The sequence below is a fragment of the Felis catus genome, chromosome F1 (assembly GCF_018350175.1).
Source record: "Felis catus isolate Fca126 chromosome F1, F.catus_Fca126_mat1.0, whole genome shotgun sequence".
NCBI classification, from domain to species: Eukaryota; Metazoa; Chordata; class Mammalia; order Carnivora; family Felidae; genus Felis; species Felis catus.
Window position 1 is genome coordinate 63,662,512 of NC_058384.1, and position 17,957 is coordinate 63,680,468.

General features: G+C 55.8%; 2 protein-coding genes and 1 long non-coding RNA gene across 11 annotated transcripts; 2 read left to right on the plus strand and 1 right to left on the minus strand.

Moving 5' to 3' along the window:
- Nucleotides 1–1,627: 1,627 nt before the first annotated feature.
- On the plus strand, nt 1,628–7,515 carry LOC123382770. Of its 2 annotated transcripts, none has more exons than XR_006591671.1 (2): nt 1,628–1,736; nt 7,352–7,515. It is a non-coding gene; the product is annotated as an uncharacterized LOC123382770 (long non-coding RNA). The 2 variants fall into 2 exon arrangements; XR_006591670.1 differs by lacking the exon at nt 1,628–1,736 and adding an exon at nt 6,529–7,230.
- Nucleotides 7,516–7,757: 242 nt separating this feature from the next.
- B4GALT3 (beta-1,4-galactosyltransferase 3) lies at nt 7,758–13,481 on the plus strand. Of its 3 annotated transcripts, none has more exons than XM_006943019.5 (8): nt 7,758–7,874; nt 8,756–8,830; nt 9,198–9,472; nt 10,015–10,250; nt 10,841–11,031; nt 11,161–11,283; nt 12,460–12,564; nt 12,695–13,481. In XM_006943019.5, the coding sequence occupies exons 3-8, from the start codon at nt 9,211–9,213 to the stop codon at nt 12,966–12,968; spliced, it is 1,191 nt and encodes a 396-aa protein (XP_006943081.1). In that variant the 5' UTR covers nt 7,758–7,874; nt 8,756–8,830; nt 9,198–9,210; the 3' UTR covers nt 12,969–13,481. The 3 variants fall into 3 exon arrangements, with proteins under 3 accessions (XP_006943081.1, XP_011289422.1, XP_019677854.1); XM_011291120.4 differs by lacking the exon at nt 7,758–7,874 and adding an exon at nt 8,095–8,484; XM_019822295.3 differs by lacking the exon at nt 7,758–7,874 and adding an exon at nt 8,096–8,484 and having other exon boundaries at nt 8,685–8,830.
- A 95-nt stretch (nt 13,482–13,576) lies between these two features.
- PPOX (protoporphyrinogen oxidase) lies at nt 13,577–17,304 on the minus strand. 6 transcript variants are annotated; one of them, XM_011291117.4, is made up of 13 exons: nt 17,111–17,303; nt 16,825–16,930; nt 16,552–16,686; nt 16,306–16,454; nt 16,037–16,169; nt 15,590–15,734; nt 15,292–15,482; nt 14,782–14,842; nt 14,482–14,600; nt 14,291–14,401; nt 14,042–14,191; nt 13,878–13,920; nt 13,577–13,794 (listed from the first exon to the last, which is right to left on the minus strand). In XM_011291117.4, the coding sequence occupies exons 2-13, from the start codon at nt 16,909–16,911 to the stop codon at nt 13,652–13,654; spliced, it is 1,467 nt and encodes a 488-aa protein (XP_011289419.2). In that variant the 5' UTR covers nt 16,912–16,930; nt 17,111–17,303; the 3' UTR covers nt 13,577–13,651. The 6 variants fall into 6 exon arrangements, with proteins under 6 accessions (XP_011289419.2, XP_003999618.2, XP_019677851.2 ...); XM_003999569.5 differs by having other exon boundaries at nt 16,306–16,421; nt 17,111–17,302; XM_019822292.2 differs by having other exon boundaries at nt 16,306–16,436; nt 17,111–17,302.
- Between the last annotated feature and the right edge of the window lie 653 nt (nt 17,305–17,957).

Below are 17,957 nucleotides of genomic sequence, written 5' to 3' on the forward strand. Positions count from 1 at the left end.
AGGCCGAACCGCGTGAGAGGTTACCCTTGTGACTACTGAGTGATTAGGACAGGGGCCCCCAGAATCAACCGGGGCAAACACAGCAGACGTCTCTGAAGGCGTGAGGATAGAACGGCATTTAACAGAGGGCAGGGCATGGTTTGGGAAGTCCAACGGGCAAGGAGAATGGCGGGGAGGTGGGTCTGGGGGAGGTTGGGGGCGGACAGCCAGGTATTCCCTGGAGGTCGACGCAGGGAACAGAGACTCGAGGGGCAGGAGGTCACCAGACACAGTTGTACTTTTCCTTCCGAGCAGGTGGCCTTGCTTAAGAACGAACCGGGGCAGCCCTGTGTGCGTCGTGGAGGACGCGCGGTTGGAAGAGGGGTGGCAGGTGGATCGGAACGATAGGCAGAGCCCTGTGCGAAGTCCGTGCGAGATACACACACACACACACACACACACACGCACAGTGTGACTGACCGGGCTCACCCATCGGAAACAACAGGACGTTGCAAAGCTCTGCATCATAAGGGCCAGATAAGCCATAGAGCCTGAGCCCAGACTCAGTGGGCTGTGAGGGGTAAGGAGGGTGAGTCTCAGGCTGGGCTGAGCAGAGGGCCACCCTGACGGCCTTCTCGCCTTTCCGTCGTGCTCGCCATAGTTCACACTTTGAAAGTCACCTTCACATGCAGCCCCTTAACGGGAGGCTCTTCCCTCACCGCGTCGGGCTCTGCCTGGCATAAAGAGGAAACTTTTCTCAGGGGTGCATGGGTGGCTCAGTCAGTTGAGCGTCTGACTCCCGGCTCAGAGGGCGTGATCTTGCAGTTCGGGAGTTCGAGCCCCGCCACGGGCTTGCTGCTGTCAGCACAGACGGTGGTGCCTGCTTTGGATCCTCTGCCCGCCTCCCCCCCCCCCCCCGCCATCTCTCTCCGCCCCTCCCCTGCTTGTTCTCTGTTTCTCAAAAATAAATAAAACATTACAAAACATTTTGGTTTCGACTTATGAAATTTTTCCCAGAGAGGGAATGAGCTTAGGGACCATGTCTGTGGTTGGGTGGGCGCGAAAGCAGAGGACACAGAGAGCTAGCCTCTCAAAGACGAGTAGTGGGCATCACGGCCCTCAATCCCGGGCGAGGCCCGACCCCTTTCTGGAATGCTCTTCTCCAGCCCACCCTTCCCCTACCTCGGCTAGAGACTGGCCTGATGCCCCCCTCAGGGGTCCAGCGAGTTCTTGCCAGGGATGGGGGGAATTCATACCTTCTTGGAAGAGCCAGATGGGCTCTTGTCTCTCCAGTCTGCCTACTTACTGCCTTCCTGGGCCTGTGCTACGTTGTGGGCGAGCAATCAGGAGGAGAAACAGGAATATCAGGAAGTTATGTTATGCACACCGAGCTCCAGTATCTGGTCTTAGAGGGAAAAAGCGAGAACAACAGTGAGCTGATGAAAGGGAGTCTGTGACTGGGGGAGGACGAGGGCAGCGAGCGCCCTGTCCCTGGAGAAGTTCAAGCAGAGTTTGGACAACCATTTTTTTTAAACGCCTATTTATTTTTGAGACAGCGAGAGACAGAGCACGAACGGGGGAGGGTCAGAGAGAGAGGGAGACACAGAATCGGAAGCAGGCTCCAGGCTCTGAGCCGTCGGCACAGAGCCCGACGCGGGGCTCGAACTCACGGACCGTGAGATCATGACCCGAGCCGAAGTGGGACACTTAGCCGACTGAACCACCCAGGCGCCCCTGGACAACCATTTTATGGGGTGGTAAGTGCTGTGCCTGTGTGTTTGGGGTGGGGCTGGGGGCTTGAACAATAACTGTGAGCCGAGCCAATTTCTTAAAGCTCTTTCTGCCCCTCTGATCCTCCACCTCTGCGGTTAGAGCACAGGAAATCCGAGCATTTGTCCAGCCGCGATTTTCGCGGTGGGGGGTGAGAAAGCCAGGTTTCTGGGATGCTCTGCTCACGTACACGTCTACCCCAGCCCCAGCCCCTCTTCTTTAATCTTCACGTAGTATTACAGTATTTGGCCTTCTAAACTACCAGACTGACAGTCAGTGACAAAACCCAGCAGCTCATTGGTCAGGGCTTGGGGGGGGGAAGGAGGGGGAAGAAAGTGGAATTCGATGTATTAACATTTTATTGGCTAAGAGGATGCTTCTGAACCAATTGAATACTTTCCCCATTGACTGTTGCTAGAGGGGTAAGCCAAAATCATTTGCAGCAAGACTCAACCAGCTGACAGCTGGGGGAAACCACCAGTTCTAAAAATGCTCAGAGGAAGCCCGAGGGGTGCGGGAGGGTGGGGGGGGGGGGTGGGTGGTGGCAGAGAGGAATTACTGAACAATTTCCCCAGAAAGGACCTTGTATAGGGACAGGCCCAGAGGACTTAAGTAGCCTTCGGAAGAAAAGGGAGGAGAGGAAGCATGTTTAAGACATCCCTCATGGTCTTTGGGAAACCAGCACCCGGCCCTACAAACCCAGGGACGCACCCTGAGGTTGGCCTGTCCAGCTTTACAGAGACGTATCAGCACACCCTCCCGATAACGTAGAGGCATACAAGCATCGAGAAGCTGCAAATATGAGAATTTTGGCCTGAAAGTGGGTCAGAGGAAAACATATTAATTGAAATATCACTTCCTACGGAGAACTGACTGTTTCTCCGTTTGTTCAGTAACTAAGCCATCGGGTTATGAACGGGAGTCAGAATCACGCTCTCACGGCATCCGGAAAGGACACCGAGTTTTGGAGTCAGACTGAATCTAAGCTTTGCTACTCACACGTGATGATGTGATCTGAAATTCCTTGATCTCGGCGGCCCTCGGTTTCTTAAGGTGTAAAGTGGGTATTACTACTACCTGCCTTATGGAGAGGTTGTCAGAACTTAAGAATATAATGGCAGGGGCGCCTGGGTGGCTCGGTCGTGAGGCGTTTGATTCTTAATTTCAGCTCAGGTCATGATCTCATGGTTTGTGAGTTCCAGCCCTGCTTGGGATGCTCCCTCTCCCTCTCTCCTTCTCTGCCCCTCCACTGCTCTCTCTCTCTCTCTGTCTCTCAAAAATAAATAAACATTAAAAAAAGAAGAAGAATATAATGGTGTATGTGTCTGGCCCTGTGTCTGGCTTCTAGTAAGTGTCAGTACATGCTGATTCTCTTCCCCTCAGGTCTCTTCCTTTGCCTGCCCCCTCTTTCCACTCCTGTATTAGCATGAGAAAATAAGTATACCGAGGAACTGTCTAGGTCAGATATAAGACGGGCTATTTTGGAGAATTTGTGCTACAAGTTCTTGGTTACGTTTAGGGGATGATAAAAGGAAGCCATGGTCCCCGTCCTTGGAGTTCACAGTCTGGTGGCTGAGACAGTCAAGTGAGACCAAAATGCCAGACCCCCGTGACAGATGCCATGAGATGAGGGACACCTAGCACAGAAGATGGGGCCACAAGTGTTCCTGGAGGAGGTGTCTGCCTCCCCTTCTAGAAGGCTGTGAGACTGCAGGGCCCCCAAGGAGAGTAAGCGGGTGGTGGAAGAAGAAAGAACTTCTGCTCCGAGGGCAGCTCAAGGGTTCTTCTCTGTTATGCAAAACCAAAGAGAAGTAAAACAAACAGCTTTGAAGGATAATACTGTAAGTGGCCCAGTAGGGTTGGAAGGGGTGGTTGGGGTTAGAAGCTACATCTCAGTGGACAACGTTGAATGGGAGAGCGAAGATTTTAAAGACATTGGGCTGTTCCATAAAATGTGCTCCTGGTCCGTGCCGTCTCCTCCCAATGCCTCTGATGTTTCCCTGAGAAACTAAATAGAGATTTATATGCCTTTAAATTCATTTTGAAAACGAGACCAGATTTCTTCTATTGCGTTGTGTGTCATGACTGGACCACTAGGGGCCCTAGGATTTTAAAATTTTTATTATTGTTATTTTTTCTTTTTTTAATTTACATCCCAGTTAGTTAGCGTCTAGTGCAACAATGATTTCAGGAGTAGATTCCTTAGTGCCCCTTACCCGTTTAGCCCATCCCCCCTCCTACAACCCCTCCAGTAACCCTCCGTTTGTTCACCATATTTAAGAGTCTCTTCTGTTTTGTCCCCCTCCCTGTTTCTATATTATTTTTGCTTCCCTTCCCCTATGTTCATCTGTTTTGTATCTTAAATTCCTCACGTGAGTGAAGCCACATGATATTTGTCTTTCTCTGACTGACCAATTTCGCTTAGTATAATACCCTCCAGTTCCATCCACGTCGTTGCAAATGGCAAGATTTCGTTCTTTTTGATTGCCGAGTAATACTCCATTGTATATACATACCGCATCTTCTTTATTCACTCATCCATCGATGCATTTGGGCTCTTTCCATACTTTGGCTATTGTTGATAGTGCTGCTATAAACATTGGGGCGCATGTGCCCCTTCGAAACAGCATACCCGTATCCCTTGGATAAATACCTAGTAGTGCAATGGCTGGGTGGTAGGGTGGTTCTATTTTTAGTTTTTTGAAGAACCTCCATACTGTTTTCCAGAGTGGCTGCACCAATTTGCATTCCCACCAGCAGTGCAAAAGGGTTCCTCTTTCTCCTCATCCTCCCCAGCATCTGTCCTTGCCTGAGTTGTTAATTTTAGCCATTCTGACAGGTGTGGTGGTATCTCATTGTGGTTTTGATTTGTATTTCCCTGATGATGAGTGATGTTGAGCATTTTTTCATGTGTTGGTTGACCATCTGGATGTCTGCTTTGGAGAAGTGTCTATTCACGTCTTTTGCCCATTTCTTCACTGGATTATTTGTTCTTCGGGTGTTGTGTTTGTTAAGTTCTTTATAGTTGTTGGATACTAACCCTTTATCTGATATGTTCTTTACAAATATCTTCTCCCATTCTGTCAGTTGCCTTTTAGTTTTGCTGAATTCTTCGCTGTGCAGAAGCTTTGTATTTTGATGAGATCCCAATAGTTCATTTTTGCTTTTGTTTCCCTTGCCTCTGGAAACCTGTTGAGTCAGAAGTTGCTGCGGCCAAGGTCAAAGAGGTTTTTGCCTGCTTTCTCCTCCAGGATTTTGATGGCTTCCTGTCTTACATTTAGGTCTTTCATCCACTTTGAGTTTATTTTTGTGTGTGGTGTAAGAAAGTGGTCCAGGTTCATTCTTCTGCATGTCGCTGTCCAGTTTTCCCAGCACCACTTGCTGAAGAGTCTGTCTTTATTCCATTGGATATTCTTTCCTGCTTTGTCAAAGATTAGTTGGCCATATGTTTGTGGGTCCATTTCTGGGTTCTCTATTCTGTTCCATTGATCTGAGTGTCTGTTTTGGTGCCAGTACCATACTGTCTTGATGATTACAGCTTTGTAATACAGCTTGAAGTCTGTATTATTATTATTATCTTTTAAGTTTATTTATTTATTTTGAAAGAGACAGAGACTGTGCCAGTGGGGGAGGGGCAGAGAGGAGACAGAGAATTCCAAGCAGGCTCCGCGCTGTTAGCATGGAGCCCGGCCCCGGGCTCAAACTCACGAAACCTTGAGATCATGACCTGAGGCGAAAGCACGAGTCCGATCCTCAACCAACTGAGCTCCCAGAATTTATTCAGAACACAGAAAGACAGGATACTGTGGTAGAAACCAACAATATTAGAATTTACGTTTTCAGCGACGTAGCATTTCTAGGTGATGATCAAGTCTGGAGTGTGGCCAGGGTGAAATGGAATAGAGGTGCAAGGTCTTGAAAATGAAGCTTGCGAATTAATGCAGGGGAAGTGCAGCAGACGGCAGTGGAGATGTGGGATAGACGATGAAGTTCAGTTTTTCAAAAACTGAACACCATGGAGGAGTAGAGAGGCTCAGGGGAAGGGTCCTGGGGGTGAACCACATTTCCACTTTCTCTAGGAGTCTGTCTTTTCCACTACACCGTGAACTCCTTAAACAATCAGGGCTTTTACTCTGTTCCTACTGTGTGCTCAAAATTCAGATAGACTGAATATCTACTTCTGCTGGCATTGTTCCCTAGTTCACAGTATCATAAAACCCCTTAATATGGGGTTCCTTTTATAGATGAAACCTAGAAAGTGTATTGTTCAACATCACACAGCCAGGGCATGTATGATCAAAAGCCGGTGATTCTGCTGAAACCCACCATTATCTCATTTTGAACCTCCCCAGGCATCTCCAGTTCATGAAGTCCAAAGTTTAACTGGTCATCGCTACTGTTTCGCCCAAACGTGCCTCTTCTAAGTTTTGTTTCTTACTGAATGATGCCACCATCCACCCAGCGGTCCACACGAGAAATCGGGGAGTCTTGGGGCGCCTGGGTGGCTCAGTCGGTTGAGCATGTGACTCTTGGTTTCAGCTCAGGTCGTGGGATCTCTCTCAAGATAAATACATAAACTTAAAAAAAATTTTAAAAATACAGTTTTCAGAAAAAGGTAAAATGATGCCGGTCATGCTGCTAAAGAAACAATTATTCTGACGACAATTGTTCAAATGGTAAGGAAGACTTTTTTCAGGACCATTGTGATAAGCGTAAAGACTATCCCAGTCAGAGAGGTTGGGCTCCATACAATAAGGACAAGGGGCTATTTAGAGCCAATGAGAAGTATGAGAGGGTCAGTGGATGGAAAATTACATCAAGGATAAGGAGATCCTGGCTAAACTGACTTAGCAGGGTTCTTGCTGAAAGTGGCTGGTGGTCCAAGGATGAGGCCTATTTGAAAAGAAACCTCAGAGGCACCGTCTGAAGTTTGGTCGGGGAGAGTCTTTGTCAATATCTAAATAAGAATGAACACGTGTGAAAGATGTTATTTAACTCAGGAGGGAACTGGCAGATGGTACAGCTAGTTTAAAAGAAAATCTAAAGAACAGACATTTACAGATCAAGAGTACAGAATTGAATATGAAAATGGAGGCGAAAACTGTTTGCTTGTTTGTTTTGTGTGATGTGGGGAATAGGGGGTTAATTGAACCTGATATTGGGACAAAATTTGCACGTCGGATCAGTTACCTACCGAGTTGTAAAATAGTTCCCATGGAAACAGAATCTCGTAAGGCAGCAGCAGGATCGTCACTTCTGGGAAGTGTTCCCCGAGTCTCTACGTGAGAATGGGTTGCAATTTCTGGGCAATCGTGTTTATCACACTATATTGTTTATATCCTTCCCTTCCTCCCATACACGCTCATGAACTTTTTGAGGCAGACATCGTGACTTATTCCAAGTTTCCTGGCTCTGAACAGCAGCTTCTTAGGAACATAACATGCTAAGAGGGTAGTGGAAGCCGCAAGATAAACATATTGGGTACTAATGGAGCCTCCATTTTATTCTAATATCTGGGAAAACGCAGTTTTACATTGAAGCTGGCGCTTCCCTCTTCACTCAATGTTTCCTTGTTTTATTAACTAACCGTTTCTATTTCAAGGTCGCGGGACACCCTGGGGATACAAAAATGCGCCTGAGCAGTCGCAACGAGATACCCTGAGCAAGAAACAATTGTGAGACTAAGTGGCACTAAGTGGCAGGGGCACCACGGACACGCCGGGAAGGGGCTGGCCCGCCGTAACAGGTCTTGGGGCGCGCCAGAAACTGTCGCACTGGCCTCTGGGTCAGGCTCGGCCCGGCAAGAGAGCCCTGGTGGGAGCTGATGTCTTCCCAGTCTGAGGGGTGCGAAATGGCATCCCGGCCGGAGCGCGTCCAGGAAGGGGAGCCCCCCGCCGGCTCTCGGAGCGCCCCAGCCCCGCCCGCCTGCGCTCGGGCCTCTGTCGGCCTCTGTCGGCCTCTGTCCCCCTCTGTCTCGGGCGCCCCGCCCGCCAGGCCCCGCCCCGTGACGCCAGGCCCCGCCCCGTGACGCCAGGCCCCGCCCCGCGGCGCCCGCTTCCAAGATGGCGGCGGCGATGCCTGCCAGGCAGTCCGGGTGGCGGTGACGACGGGAAGCTGGAGAGCAGGTATGTGGGCTGGGGGTGATGGGGCGAGAGGCCCGGGAGAAAGGTTCGGGCGACTGGCGCGTTGAGAAGTTTTGGGCAAAGGCTGGAGACCAGCTTGAGCGGGGGGGGGGGGAGGGGGGGCGTCCCAGGTGGACGTTCGGACAGAGGCCGGTGGGCTCACGTTGCAAATGCAAGAGGAGGTTGGGGTGGGATGGGGGTGCGCGGAAAGAACCGGTCTGTGACCCTCTGCAGCGCGCTGGCCACGCCCCTTCGGTGAGCCGGGCCAGGTATCCCCGACAGGTTCTGCCCAGCCCTCCCTCTCCCTGCCTCACTTTTAGCCGTAACCCTCCTCCCCACCCCCGCTAGGACGGGGATGGGGTAGAAAAGCTAGAGGAGGCCACCCCCACCCTCCTCCCCGCCGCGCTCCGGGGCTGTTTGCTTGCAGCTCCCAGGTGGTCACGCTGCCTGCACCTGCGGAGCTAGCTCCCAGGCACGTGAAGAACGGAAAGGAGCCTGTTTCCTACTCCGCCCTTGGTCCTCTTGAGGCCACTCCACAATCCTGTCGTGACTGCCTCACCCCTTGGCGAAAATAATGGCTCCATTAGCTGCCTTGTCCCTACTCCCCAAACAGGTTGGTCCTGTTGGGGTGGGGTATGATTTAAGTAAGCGTGAACCCGACACTCTAGGGCAGCCGGGGCAGAGGCCAGGGACCTACGATCTCTGGCTCCTCCCCTTGTCTTTCCAACCGCTTTCCCTCGCTTCCCAGTTTCACCCTGATGTTGAGCTCTGCCCCTCTGGGTGGGTGGTTATCCTTGACCACTTGTGTTACAGCTGGCCCCAGGATCGCTGTTGGAGTGTTGGATGGAGCCCTTCTCTGTCCTCTGTGACATTTCCAATTTTAGATAATGCCTCACATCGCTGCCCCGCCGGGACCCCCCGAAGCTCCCATGATCCCGAAGAAGACGGCTTGAACCTAGGTGAGTCTGTCCCCCTCTAAAATTGGAAGGGAGGTTCTCCAGGGACTCCTTTGAAAGGGACATGGGACCTGAATGATGTAAGCATTCTTGGGGGTGGGGACCGAGAGTAGTTGGCTGAGTGGTTTGGGGAGGAGGTGGAGGAGAGTGAAACTTGGGCTGGAAATGGCAGGTGGTAGGGCTGCTGGCGGTTACATTCTGTTTCTTTTTCGTGCCTGACCGTTCACCTGTGTGCTCCCTTCTGCGACTTTGTTCTTTGTCTCTTCTTCCTCTTAACTCGCGGCGCCGCCTTCATTCTTAACTGAGGATCTCTCTGCTGGCTTGCTCGTTGCCTGCCTGCCCCCCAGAACTCTCCTCTCTCCCTCCTCAGACCTCACCCCAGGATGTTGCGGAGGCTGCTGGAGCGGCCCTGCACACTGGCCCTGCTTGTGGGCTCCCAGCTGGCTGTCATGATGTACCTGTCCCTGGGGGGCTTCCGAAGCCTCAGTGCCCTATTTGGCCGAGAGCAGGGGCCGACATTTGACTATTCTCATCCCCATGATGTCTACAGTAACCTCAGTCACCTACCTGGGGCCCCTGTTGCCCCAGGGGGTCCTCCAGCTCCTCAAGGTCTGCCCTACTGTCCAGAACGATCTCCTCTCTTAGGTGAGTGCAGAAAGGAGGAGGAAGTAAAGGGTTAGGGTTAGCCAAGGTGTGGGGACAGGGCTAGGGCGGCAGGAGTGGGGCTTGGATGATGTTAAAGTACCTGAAAGGTGGGCTGAGGTTGACGTGGAGCCCGTTCTGAATTTGGAATTTAGATTGGGCTCCTGGCTTGAGCCACAACTTTCCATCGCCTGGCCATTCTCGTGCTCTCCCTGCCTTGGGCTGGGAATTGCTTCCTTTGGAGATGAGCTCTGGTTTAGTTAGTTGCAAGTCCTGTGTTCTCCATCTTCTAACGGTAGCCTCCAGCCTAGCGAGGCAGGAGAGAGGGAGCGTGAAAAGAGGCAGGCCGGGTGGAGAGCCTGTACCTTCCAGACTTTGTAAAGCTGTCCCGGTGACGGCATACGCGAGGCTTGTGAGGTTTCTAACGAGCCCTCGGGAAAGCTGAGCCCCGGCACCAGACTGCCAGGGCCACAGGCGCTCCCAGGCCTGGGGGTCCTTTTCTCATTGCCCCTCGAATCCCTGACCTTGCCGTTCTCTCCCTGCAGTGGGTCCTGTGTCCGTGTCCTTTAGCCCAGTGCCGTCCCTGGCGGAGATTGTGGAGAGGAATCCCCGGGTGGAGCCGGGGGGTCGGTACCGCCCCGCAGGGTGTGAGCCCCGCTCCCGAACCGCCATCATTGTGCCCCACCGTGCCCGGGAGCACCACCTGCGCCTGCTTCTCTACCACCTGCACCCCTTCCTGCAGCGCCAGCAGCTCGCCTACGGCATCTACGTCATCCACCAGGTACCCGGGCCCCGCCCGGCTCTCTCTGTGACGGAGACTCGGGTCCCTGCCCCCCCACTCCCACGTAGTAGGTCCCTGGAACAGTTCTGAGGGGGTCAGACCGTTGAAGGTGGGGAAAGACGCAGCACTGCTCGGCCAGCTTGTCCGCCCCGTAACTCCCCCGGTTCTGTTTAGGGTGTTGTTCCCACGGTCTTCCGTGATCTCTTCCTTCGTTGAACTTGCAATGGTGCAAGTTTGGCACCGGCCAGACCTGGACTAAAGTTAGTTCCGCCATTTGTCCCACACGTGACCTTGAACAAGTTTCTTAACCCCCTAAAATGAGGCAAAGAGTGAAAACTAATAGACACCTGTTTTCCGTGGCTATCGGTTGTCAGGATGAAAATGCTAGACAGCGGCACGTGAGTATCAGACACATGCCGATGCTCAACAAGTATCTGCTGAATGAAAAATGAACGTTTGTCTTTCTCTCCATTCTGCTCGCCACCCTCCCTTCACCCGCCTTTGATCTCCCTCCTTTCATTTTTGTACTTGGGCCCCTCTTCTCCATGCTGCCTACAGACACGGTCTGCTTCTCCTCCGTTACCTTCCAGGCTGGCAATGGGACCTTTAACAGGGCCAAGCTGCTGAACGTTGGGGTGCGGGAGGCCCTGCGTGACGAGGAATGGGACTGCCTGTTCCTGCACGACGTGGACCTGCTGCCCGAGAACGACCACAATCTGTATGTGTGTGACCCCCGGGGACCCCGGCACGTCGCCGTCGCCATGAACAAGTTCGGATACAGGTATAGAGGGCACGAGAGGGCGCGGGGAAGTAGGGAACCCCACCGTCCGCTGGGAGGAGAGCCAAGGGGATGTGGGTGGGGATGTCTCCCCAAAAGACTTGTGGAATCCAGGCACCTTTCTCTCCCTAGCCTCCCGTACCCCCAGTACTTTGGAGGAGTCTCGGCGCTCACTCCTGACCAGTACCTGAAGATGAACGGCTTCCCCAATGAATACTGGGGCTGGGGCGGTGAGGATGACGACATTGCTACCAGGTCAGACTTCCTGCCACCACTCCCTAACCCCCACCTCAGCCTGGGGGCCTGTCCTCGGAGAGCACGCCTGACTCTTGAGCCGGACCCACACCGTGCCCATTCTTCTCCCTTAGCTTTTTGAGTCCACCCGGGTCAGGCTTTGCGTGCCGGTCTCCATTCTGTCGTCCCCCGGTCTCCTAGATCCTGATGAGTTATGTTTCTGGGAGAGACGATGAGATCAAGAGGCTACAGTATCACGGGATTCCTTCCAGAGTCGGAAGAGGGCCTAGCGACACTTCAGTCCTGCCTGCCGCCAGACCACTTCCGGTGGGGCAGGGGAGGAGGGGCTCTGCTCCATAGAGCCCAGAACCACTTTGTTGGTTGGAGTCCGTGTCACTGGCACGGTGCCAGCTCATTTTTAGCCTGTGAAATGTTTTGACCTTCAGCCTCAGCTGACCCAGTTTCCTATCTGTGGCGTGAGGATTTGGGCTTGCTGTGCTAGACCCGTTGCGTCCCCTCCCCCCTTGGCCCCTCCGGGACGAGCTCTCTGAATTCTTGTCCTCTGTATGTGTGTGAAGGACCCAGCGGTTTCTAAACGTACGTGTGCTTTCAGTACCTTCCCAGGCCATCTTCAGGTCTTGCTTCTGTGTGTCCCAGATGGGGTTTGTTTCTCTCCAGGTCCTGATTATTTGGTTCCGTTCTTTTCCTAATGACGGGGACAGGTGGAGGGGTCGGGGTGAGGGAGTTGAGGCAGCTCGGCCGCCGTTCTAGATAAGAGTTGCTGAGCTTGGGTCCGCGACTCTCGGTCTTGCCCTGTCCTTTTGATCAGATGGCTCCTCTCCCTGCCCTTCCTGGACTGCCAGGGCGCTTCCCGTTAGCCACGTAGAGAGCAAAGGTGGGACGTGCGAACCCACCTCTGCCCGTTGTTTAACGAGGCCCCAGGGTTTGGATGCACTGGCACCAGCCCCAGGCTTTGGATACATCCAGGTTCTACGTTCTCTTGTGCCACTTCCTTCTTTCTCTTTGACTTTCTCTCTCCTTCCAGTACGTGGCACTTTTTTGCCTAACCGGTGAGAGTGGCTCTCTGTGTACAGCAACACGTAATCGCTTCCTTGCTGGCCGGACGTAGCTCCTGTTGGCCTGTCAGGAGCTTTCCTCCACTCCGGATCCTCCACGGTGCCCTCACTTTTCCCATAGGGTACGTCTGGCTGGGATGAAGATCTCGCGCCCCCCGACATCCGTGGGGCACTATAAGATGGTGAAGCACCGAGGAGACAAGGGAAATGAGGAAAACCCCCACAGGTAGGGAGGACCGCCCGCGAACGGTGACTGGGCCCTGAGGGTTCTGCATCCCAGCCAGGAAACGCCTAGAGGTCCCTAAGTCCCCGGCTGTTTCTCTCTGGGCCTTAGTTCTCCAACCTCTGACCCTCAGATTTGACCTCCTGGTCCGTACCCAGAATTCTTGGACACAAGATGGGATGAACTCACTGACGTACCGGCTGCTGGCTCGAGAGCTGGGCCCTCTCTATACCAACATCACAGCAGACATTGGAACTGACCCTCGGGGTCCCCGGACTCCCTCTGGGCCCCGTTACCCACCTGGTTCCTCCCAGGCCTTCCGCCAAGAGATGCTGCAGCGCCGGCCCCCAGCCAGGCCTGGCCCTCTGCCTACTGCCAACCACACGGCCCCCCAGGGCTCACACTGACTCCTCCTTCCTGCCCACCTCAATCATGAAACTGAATCCGAGGGGTCGTATTCTCCCCGCCCTCGGCTCCTCGCTGCTCTCAGAGGGGACGTGGGGGAACTGAACTCCAGTGCTGGGCTGGAGGCAAGGGCCTCTCCTCACTGCTGGACTGGAGCTGGGCTCCTTTAGACCTGGGGGTCCCTCTTTCTAGGGTCGCCTGCCAGGGCTTATGACTGTGAATCCTTGATGTCATGATTTTATGTGATGACTCCTGAGAGTCCCCGGCCCCAGGGGTAAGAGCAGGGCTGGACCCCAAGTCCCTTCCTCTTCCAGGAGAGAAGAGTGATCCGGCTTTTCCTGGGACCTCTGTGAATATTTATTCTATTTATGGTTCCGAGGAAGTAATGTTTGGTGAAGGAAACCTCTCCCTGGGTACTTTTCTGCCAGTGCTGGAGTAGCTTCCTCTTCTGGACCTGGCGCAGGGGGCTGGGATTTTGATATATTTTCTAATAAAGGACTTTGTCTTGCCTCTGCTCCCGCTTGCTGCCTCCCAGGCACCTCGTGCCTCTCTCTGCGACCTGCCCCCCTGCCGCCTCGTGCCTGGAGGTGACAGAACAACCAGACCCAGCCAAGCTGCAGCAACTTTTATTCTCGTGGGTCAAGAACTGCCGCCAGCGGGGCCAGGAGGAGGTGGGAGTTGGGGATCAGCTGTCCGGTTCCGAGCCCAGGACCCAGGCTGCTGCCTGGCGTCCGCTCTCTATACAGTCGTTGACGGCAACCCCCTCATAGGAGGCTCCGGCCAGAGTCAAGGGCAGCCTCTGAGAAGCCAAAAATTGCGTAGCTGCCTCTGGAAAGAAAAGATGAAAGGGCGGTTAGAGCTGGGGGTCTGGTCTCCTTGCCCTCCTCAGCACACTCGCTCTCCCAACTCACCCAGTTTTTGCCAGTGGCCTAGTGTATACTGGGGGATGCAGTTCTGGGGAGAGAAGAGGGGATACGGGGAAATTTTTGCTGCTGATGTCCAAGCCCAGGTAGACGGTGACAAATCCACCGCTTCCTGCCTTCGGTGGGAGTCGAGGAGCGTTTGCTCAACTCACCTTGTGTAGATGGACCAAGCAGTGGCTGGGTGGCTCTTTCAGTCCTAGCTGGGTGGCAGCTGCTTCCTGGGCCTGTTGTTGGAGCAGCTCCGGAGATAAGACGGCGCCCCTGGCTTCCAGCGTCTGTAACCAGGACCCTCCCAGCATCACCTAGGGAGAGGATATGGCACTGAGCAGCCTGGCCTGGCCTGCGCTGGGCACGGATGAGCCCTCTGGAAACCCCCGCCAAGCAAAGCTGTCGCTTCTCACAGTCACTCGGAGGCCGGGGGGGCTTCCGTCCTGCTCAGGGAAAGCAACCGAGTCATACACAATTCCCAGGACGCCCGGGTCTTCTGAGGATGGCACCAAATGTCCGAATCCCTGGGGCGAGGAGGAGACCGGGTCAGGAAGGAGAGGTTCCGGTTGAGCCCATGCCTCTCGTTCCTCTGTGTCACAGCTACCTGCACGGGCAGACGGGCTCCTCGGTACTGCAGGTTCACCACAGCCACAGACACCGCAGTGATGGCGCTCAGGGCCCGGGCCAGAGGCGCAGCCTCCGCAGGGAGCAGCTTGCCGAGCACTGGGGGGAGAGCAGGCGGAGGCCCGCGTCAGGAGGCCTTCCCACCAGTCTCGCCCACCCTCCCCGGGGTTAGACCCCCACAGGGATGACCGGTTCGGGGGCACAGGATGGTCCCGTGGGTCCCGGAAGCTAAACTTTGCCTCACTCCCGCCGGGGAAGGGGACGGTGGCTACCTCGTTACCTGAAGCTGGAACAGCACTAATAACGTGGTCAGCATCCAGACTGCTGTCCCCTAGAGACACCTGATGGGACGAAAACATTTGAGGGACAGAGAGAATGGGAATGTTGCCCCACTTTCCCAGGCACCAAACGGGCAGGAGAGACTGAGTGCTGACCCAGGATGAAGAGACTGTGCGATCAGCACAGAACCCCCGCCCCCCCTCCCCCCACCCCGTTACTCTAGGAAGCAGACCAGACAAGCCAGTGTGGCCTCTGAGATGTGTAATGGAGCTGGGCTGGCCCTTCCCCTATCTAAGCCACTTACAAGCACTACTTCTGTCTAGAGTTGGATCAAGCAGATCTTGGAGGAAGCTCTACAAATAAAGTCTAAGACCCTGGGGTGGCCCGTACTTAAACAACATCTAGGAAAACCACGAATAACTAGTCTGGCCCACCCCGGCCTGGTTAAAACATAGAGACAAAGATGGAAACTCTAATTAGACACACATTCCACACCAGGGGCCTCTCCTACCTTCCAGCGCCTGTCTGCCTGGAGGCTGAGCCCACAGACGGGCTGGCCTCTGAGAATACGGACTCCTCTACTAGTCAGGTGGGTGTTAAGGGCTTGGGGCAACGTTTCCAGCCCTCCTCGGAGGGACCACTGGCTCCAGCGCTCGGCTCGGGCCTGGCTAATGAGTGCGGAGTCTGGCTGCGGGCTCTGCCCTGCACAGGAGGAGGCAGGGAAGAATCATTAAAACAGCACCCTGGCCTCCAGTCCCTTACTCTGGCGGTCCTTAATATCTTCACCCCTTGAACCAATCCCCACTCACCTGCTCCCAGCAGCAGCCCCAGTAAAACGGAACGATGGGTTTGCTCGGCTTGGAAGAGACTGGGAAAGCAGGACCTGACGCTGAGCTCTCGGCTGTTGCCTGCAAACACTCCTCGGCAGAGGCTGTCCATGGCTAGAGACGCCACCTTAAGGGTGAGACCAGGATTGAGAGGCCAAGGAAGAAGCCGCACAGCCTACTTCCTGCTGGCCCTGCTAGGTAGGGAACAGGGGTGGGGTAGGGTTTCGGTTGGGGAGCAGTCCGGCTATAGCAAACAATGGGAAGCAACGGAGGGCATCCACTCCCGCCTGTTCTGAGGACTACTGGATGTGAAGAGAAGGGGGCACCCCTAAGCCCTACAGAAGAGCCCCCCTAGGTGGCAGGTATGAGTGGAGGGCTCTGCAGCTGGTTAGGAGGGGAGGGGTTTCGGGGCCTCTGGGGCCACGTTACCTCGGGTCCAAGGCGGCGCTGGGCAAAACTGTGCACAGTCTCATCAGGGTCTTTGCCCCTGGGCGCGGTCAACTCCCTCAGCCCAGCCCAAAACAGAGGTTTGGAGAAGGGCGGTGAAGGGCGGAAGAGCCCCCTGCACTGAGGAAGGCATAGTCATTTCCATTCATCTGGCTCCTCTTGCCGGGAGGGCTGACAGACTGGGAGATGCAGTCGTGGAAGGGGTGAGAGCCAGGCGGGCAGGGGTGCAGTAAGGAGGTGACAGGCGTTACCTGAGGCCGGAGGGCAGCGCATGCAGGGCGCCACCTACATACAGGAACCTGTTCTTGGCAGCTGGGTGGTCTCCCCGGACAGGCAACACTTCTGAGTCCAAGCCAAGCTCAGAAACCTGCTCTCCACACATCCTCAGGAAGAGGAGAAACTAAGGAAAGGACTGGCCCACCAATGCTCCCTCCCAAGCCTGTCCTCTAGTGAAGGGCCTTCCGCAAGCCCTCCTAGGCATTCCATAGCCTTCTCACCAGGAGCAGGGTCCGGGCCCCCAGGGCTCCCGCCGGCCGAATTCCTCGAGGTCCAAGTTCAAAGATAGCACCACCTGGCCCTCGGACTGAGCGGATCCAGCCTCCCAGACGCTCGCTGGCCTCCACCAGGACCACCTGGGAACAAGAGGGCGGCACGGCCTACATAGCCTCGGGGTAAATGGTCTGCAGGGGAAGAGGGCAGCGCACTCCCTTTTGCTGGAAACGGGAGGAGGGTATTAAAGCAGCCTCCCTCTGGCGCGACGGGGCACTCACCTTGGGGGGACAGGGGGCCCGGCTCAGGTGGTAACTGGCGGCCAAGCCGCTGATGCCTCCTCCCAGCACGACCACGGTCCGGCCCATTAGGAAACCTGGGCGTAGCCTGGGTAGGGGGCGCGGTGGGGGAGGGGGATCGGACAGGCTGACGGGGCTGCACCTGCTCTGCGGCAGCCCCCCAGGTTCCACGTTCCACCCCCGGTCCGGGCCACTGCTCCAGGGGAAACCCGCAGAGCCCGCGGACGGGGTGGGGCCGGTGAGGACCCGCCCAGGGCCCAGGACCCACCCGCGAGAGGGCCGAGGGAGCTGGAGGGAGAGGTCTCCGGGTTCCCCGGCCGGCGCCCGGCGTGGAGGCGGATAAGGACCCCGCCCGCGCTATCTGCCCGCGCAGGGTTCGTGGAGCCGTGAGGGGCCCCAGGCCCGCAGCTCGGGAGCCGCCGCTCCCGCCGCCCCCTTCGGGCCCTCAGACTCCGCGTCCACTCCCTCCCGCCTCCGGATTGGCGGGCCCTGGGAGGCCCCGGATCACGCCCACCAATGAGAGCACATTGCCCCGCCCGTGCCCCGCCCCGCGGAGGCCGGCCCTGCGTGAGGCTGCGGCGCCCGGCGGCGGTTAACTGCTTAGGTGCCAGTTGGAGAGGGCGGTCGGCCGGGCCCTGCCCTCCCCCGGGGCTGCGGCGGCGAGGGCTGGAGCCCGGTCAGCGGGCCCCGGCTCAGGCTTCCCAGGCCCGGCGACGGTGACAGCCCAGAGGCGGGGGGGGGGGGGGGGGGGGGGGGATGGGAGAGAGGCGAGCGTTGGGTGCAGGGAGAGCGGACAGGGACACGGGCCGCTCCGTGGGGAGGAGGCTCCGTAAACAGCTCCTTGATGTTAGCAACAGCCCGGGCCTACGGGAGCCGGGGCCGCCCGGCAACGCGCCCCGTGTTTGTCAACAGGGGTCCTCGGGTGCCTCGCCCTCGAGGGGCAGCCCCGTTCCGGGCAGAAGACGGCGCCCTGAGCTTGCACTGGCTTCCCCGTAGCTTCACGAGTCGCAGGTGTGCCTTCCCTCTTTGCCCCCACGTTGGCACCCGCGTGTCCGGGTCCGGCACCCCCACCTCCGCCCGAGAGCGCCCCCGTCTGTCCAGAGAAGGAACTGGGT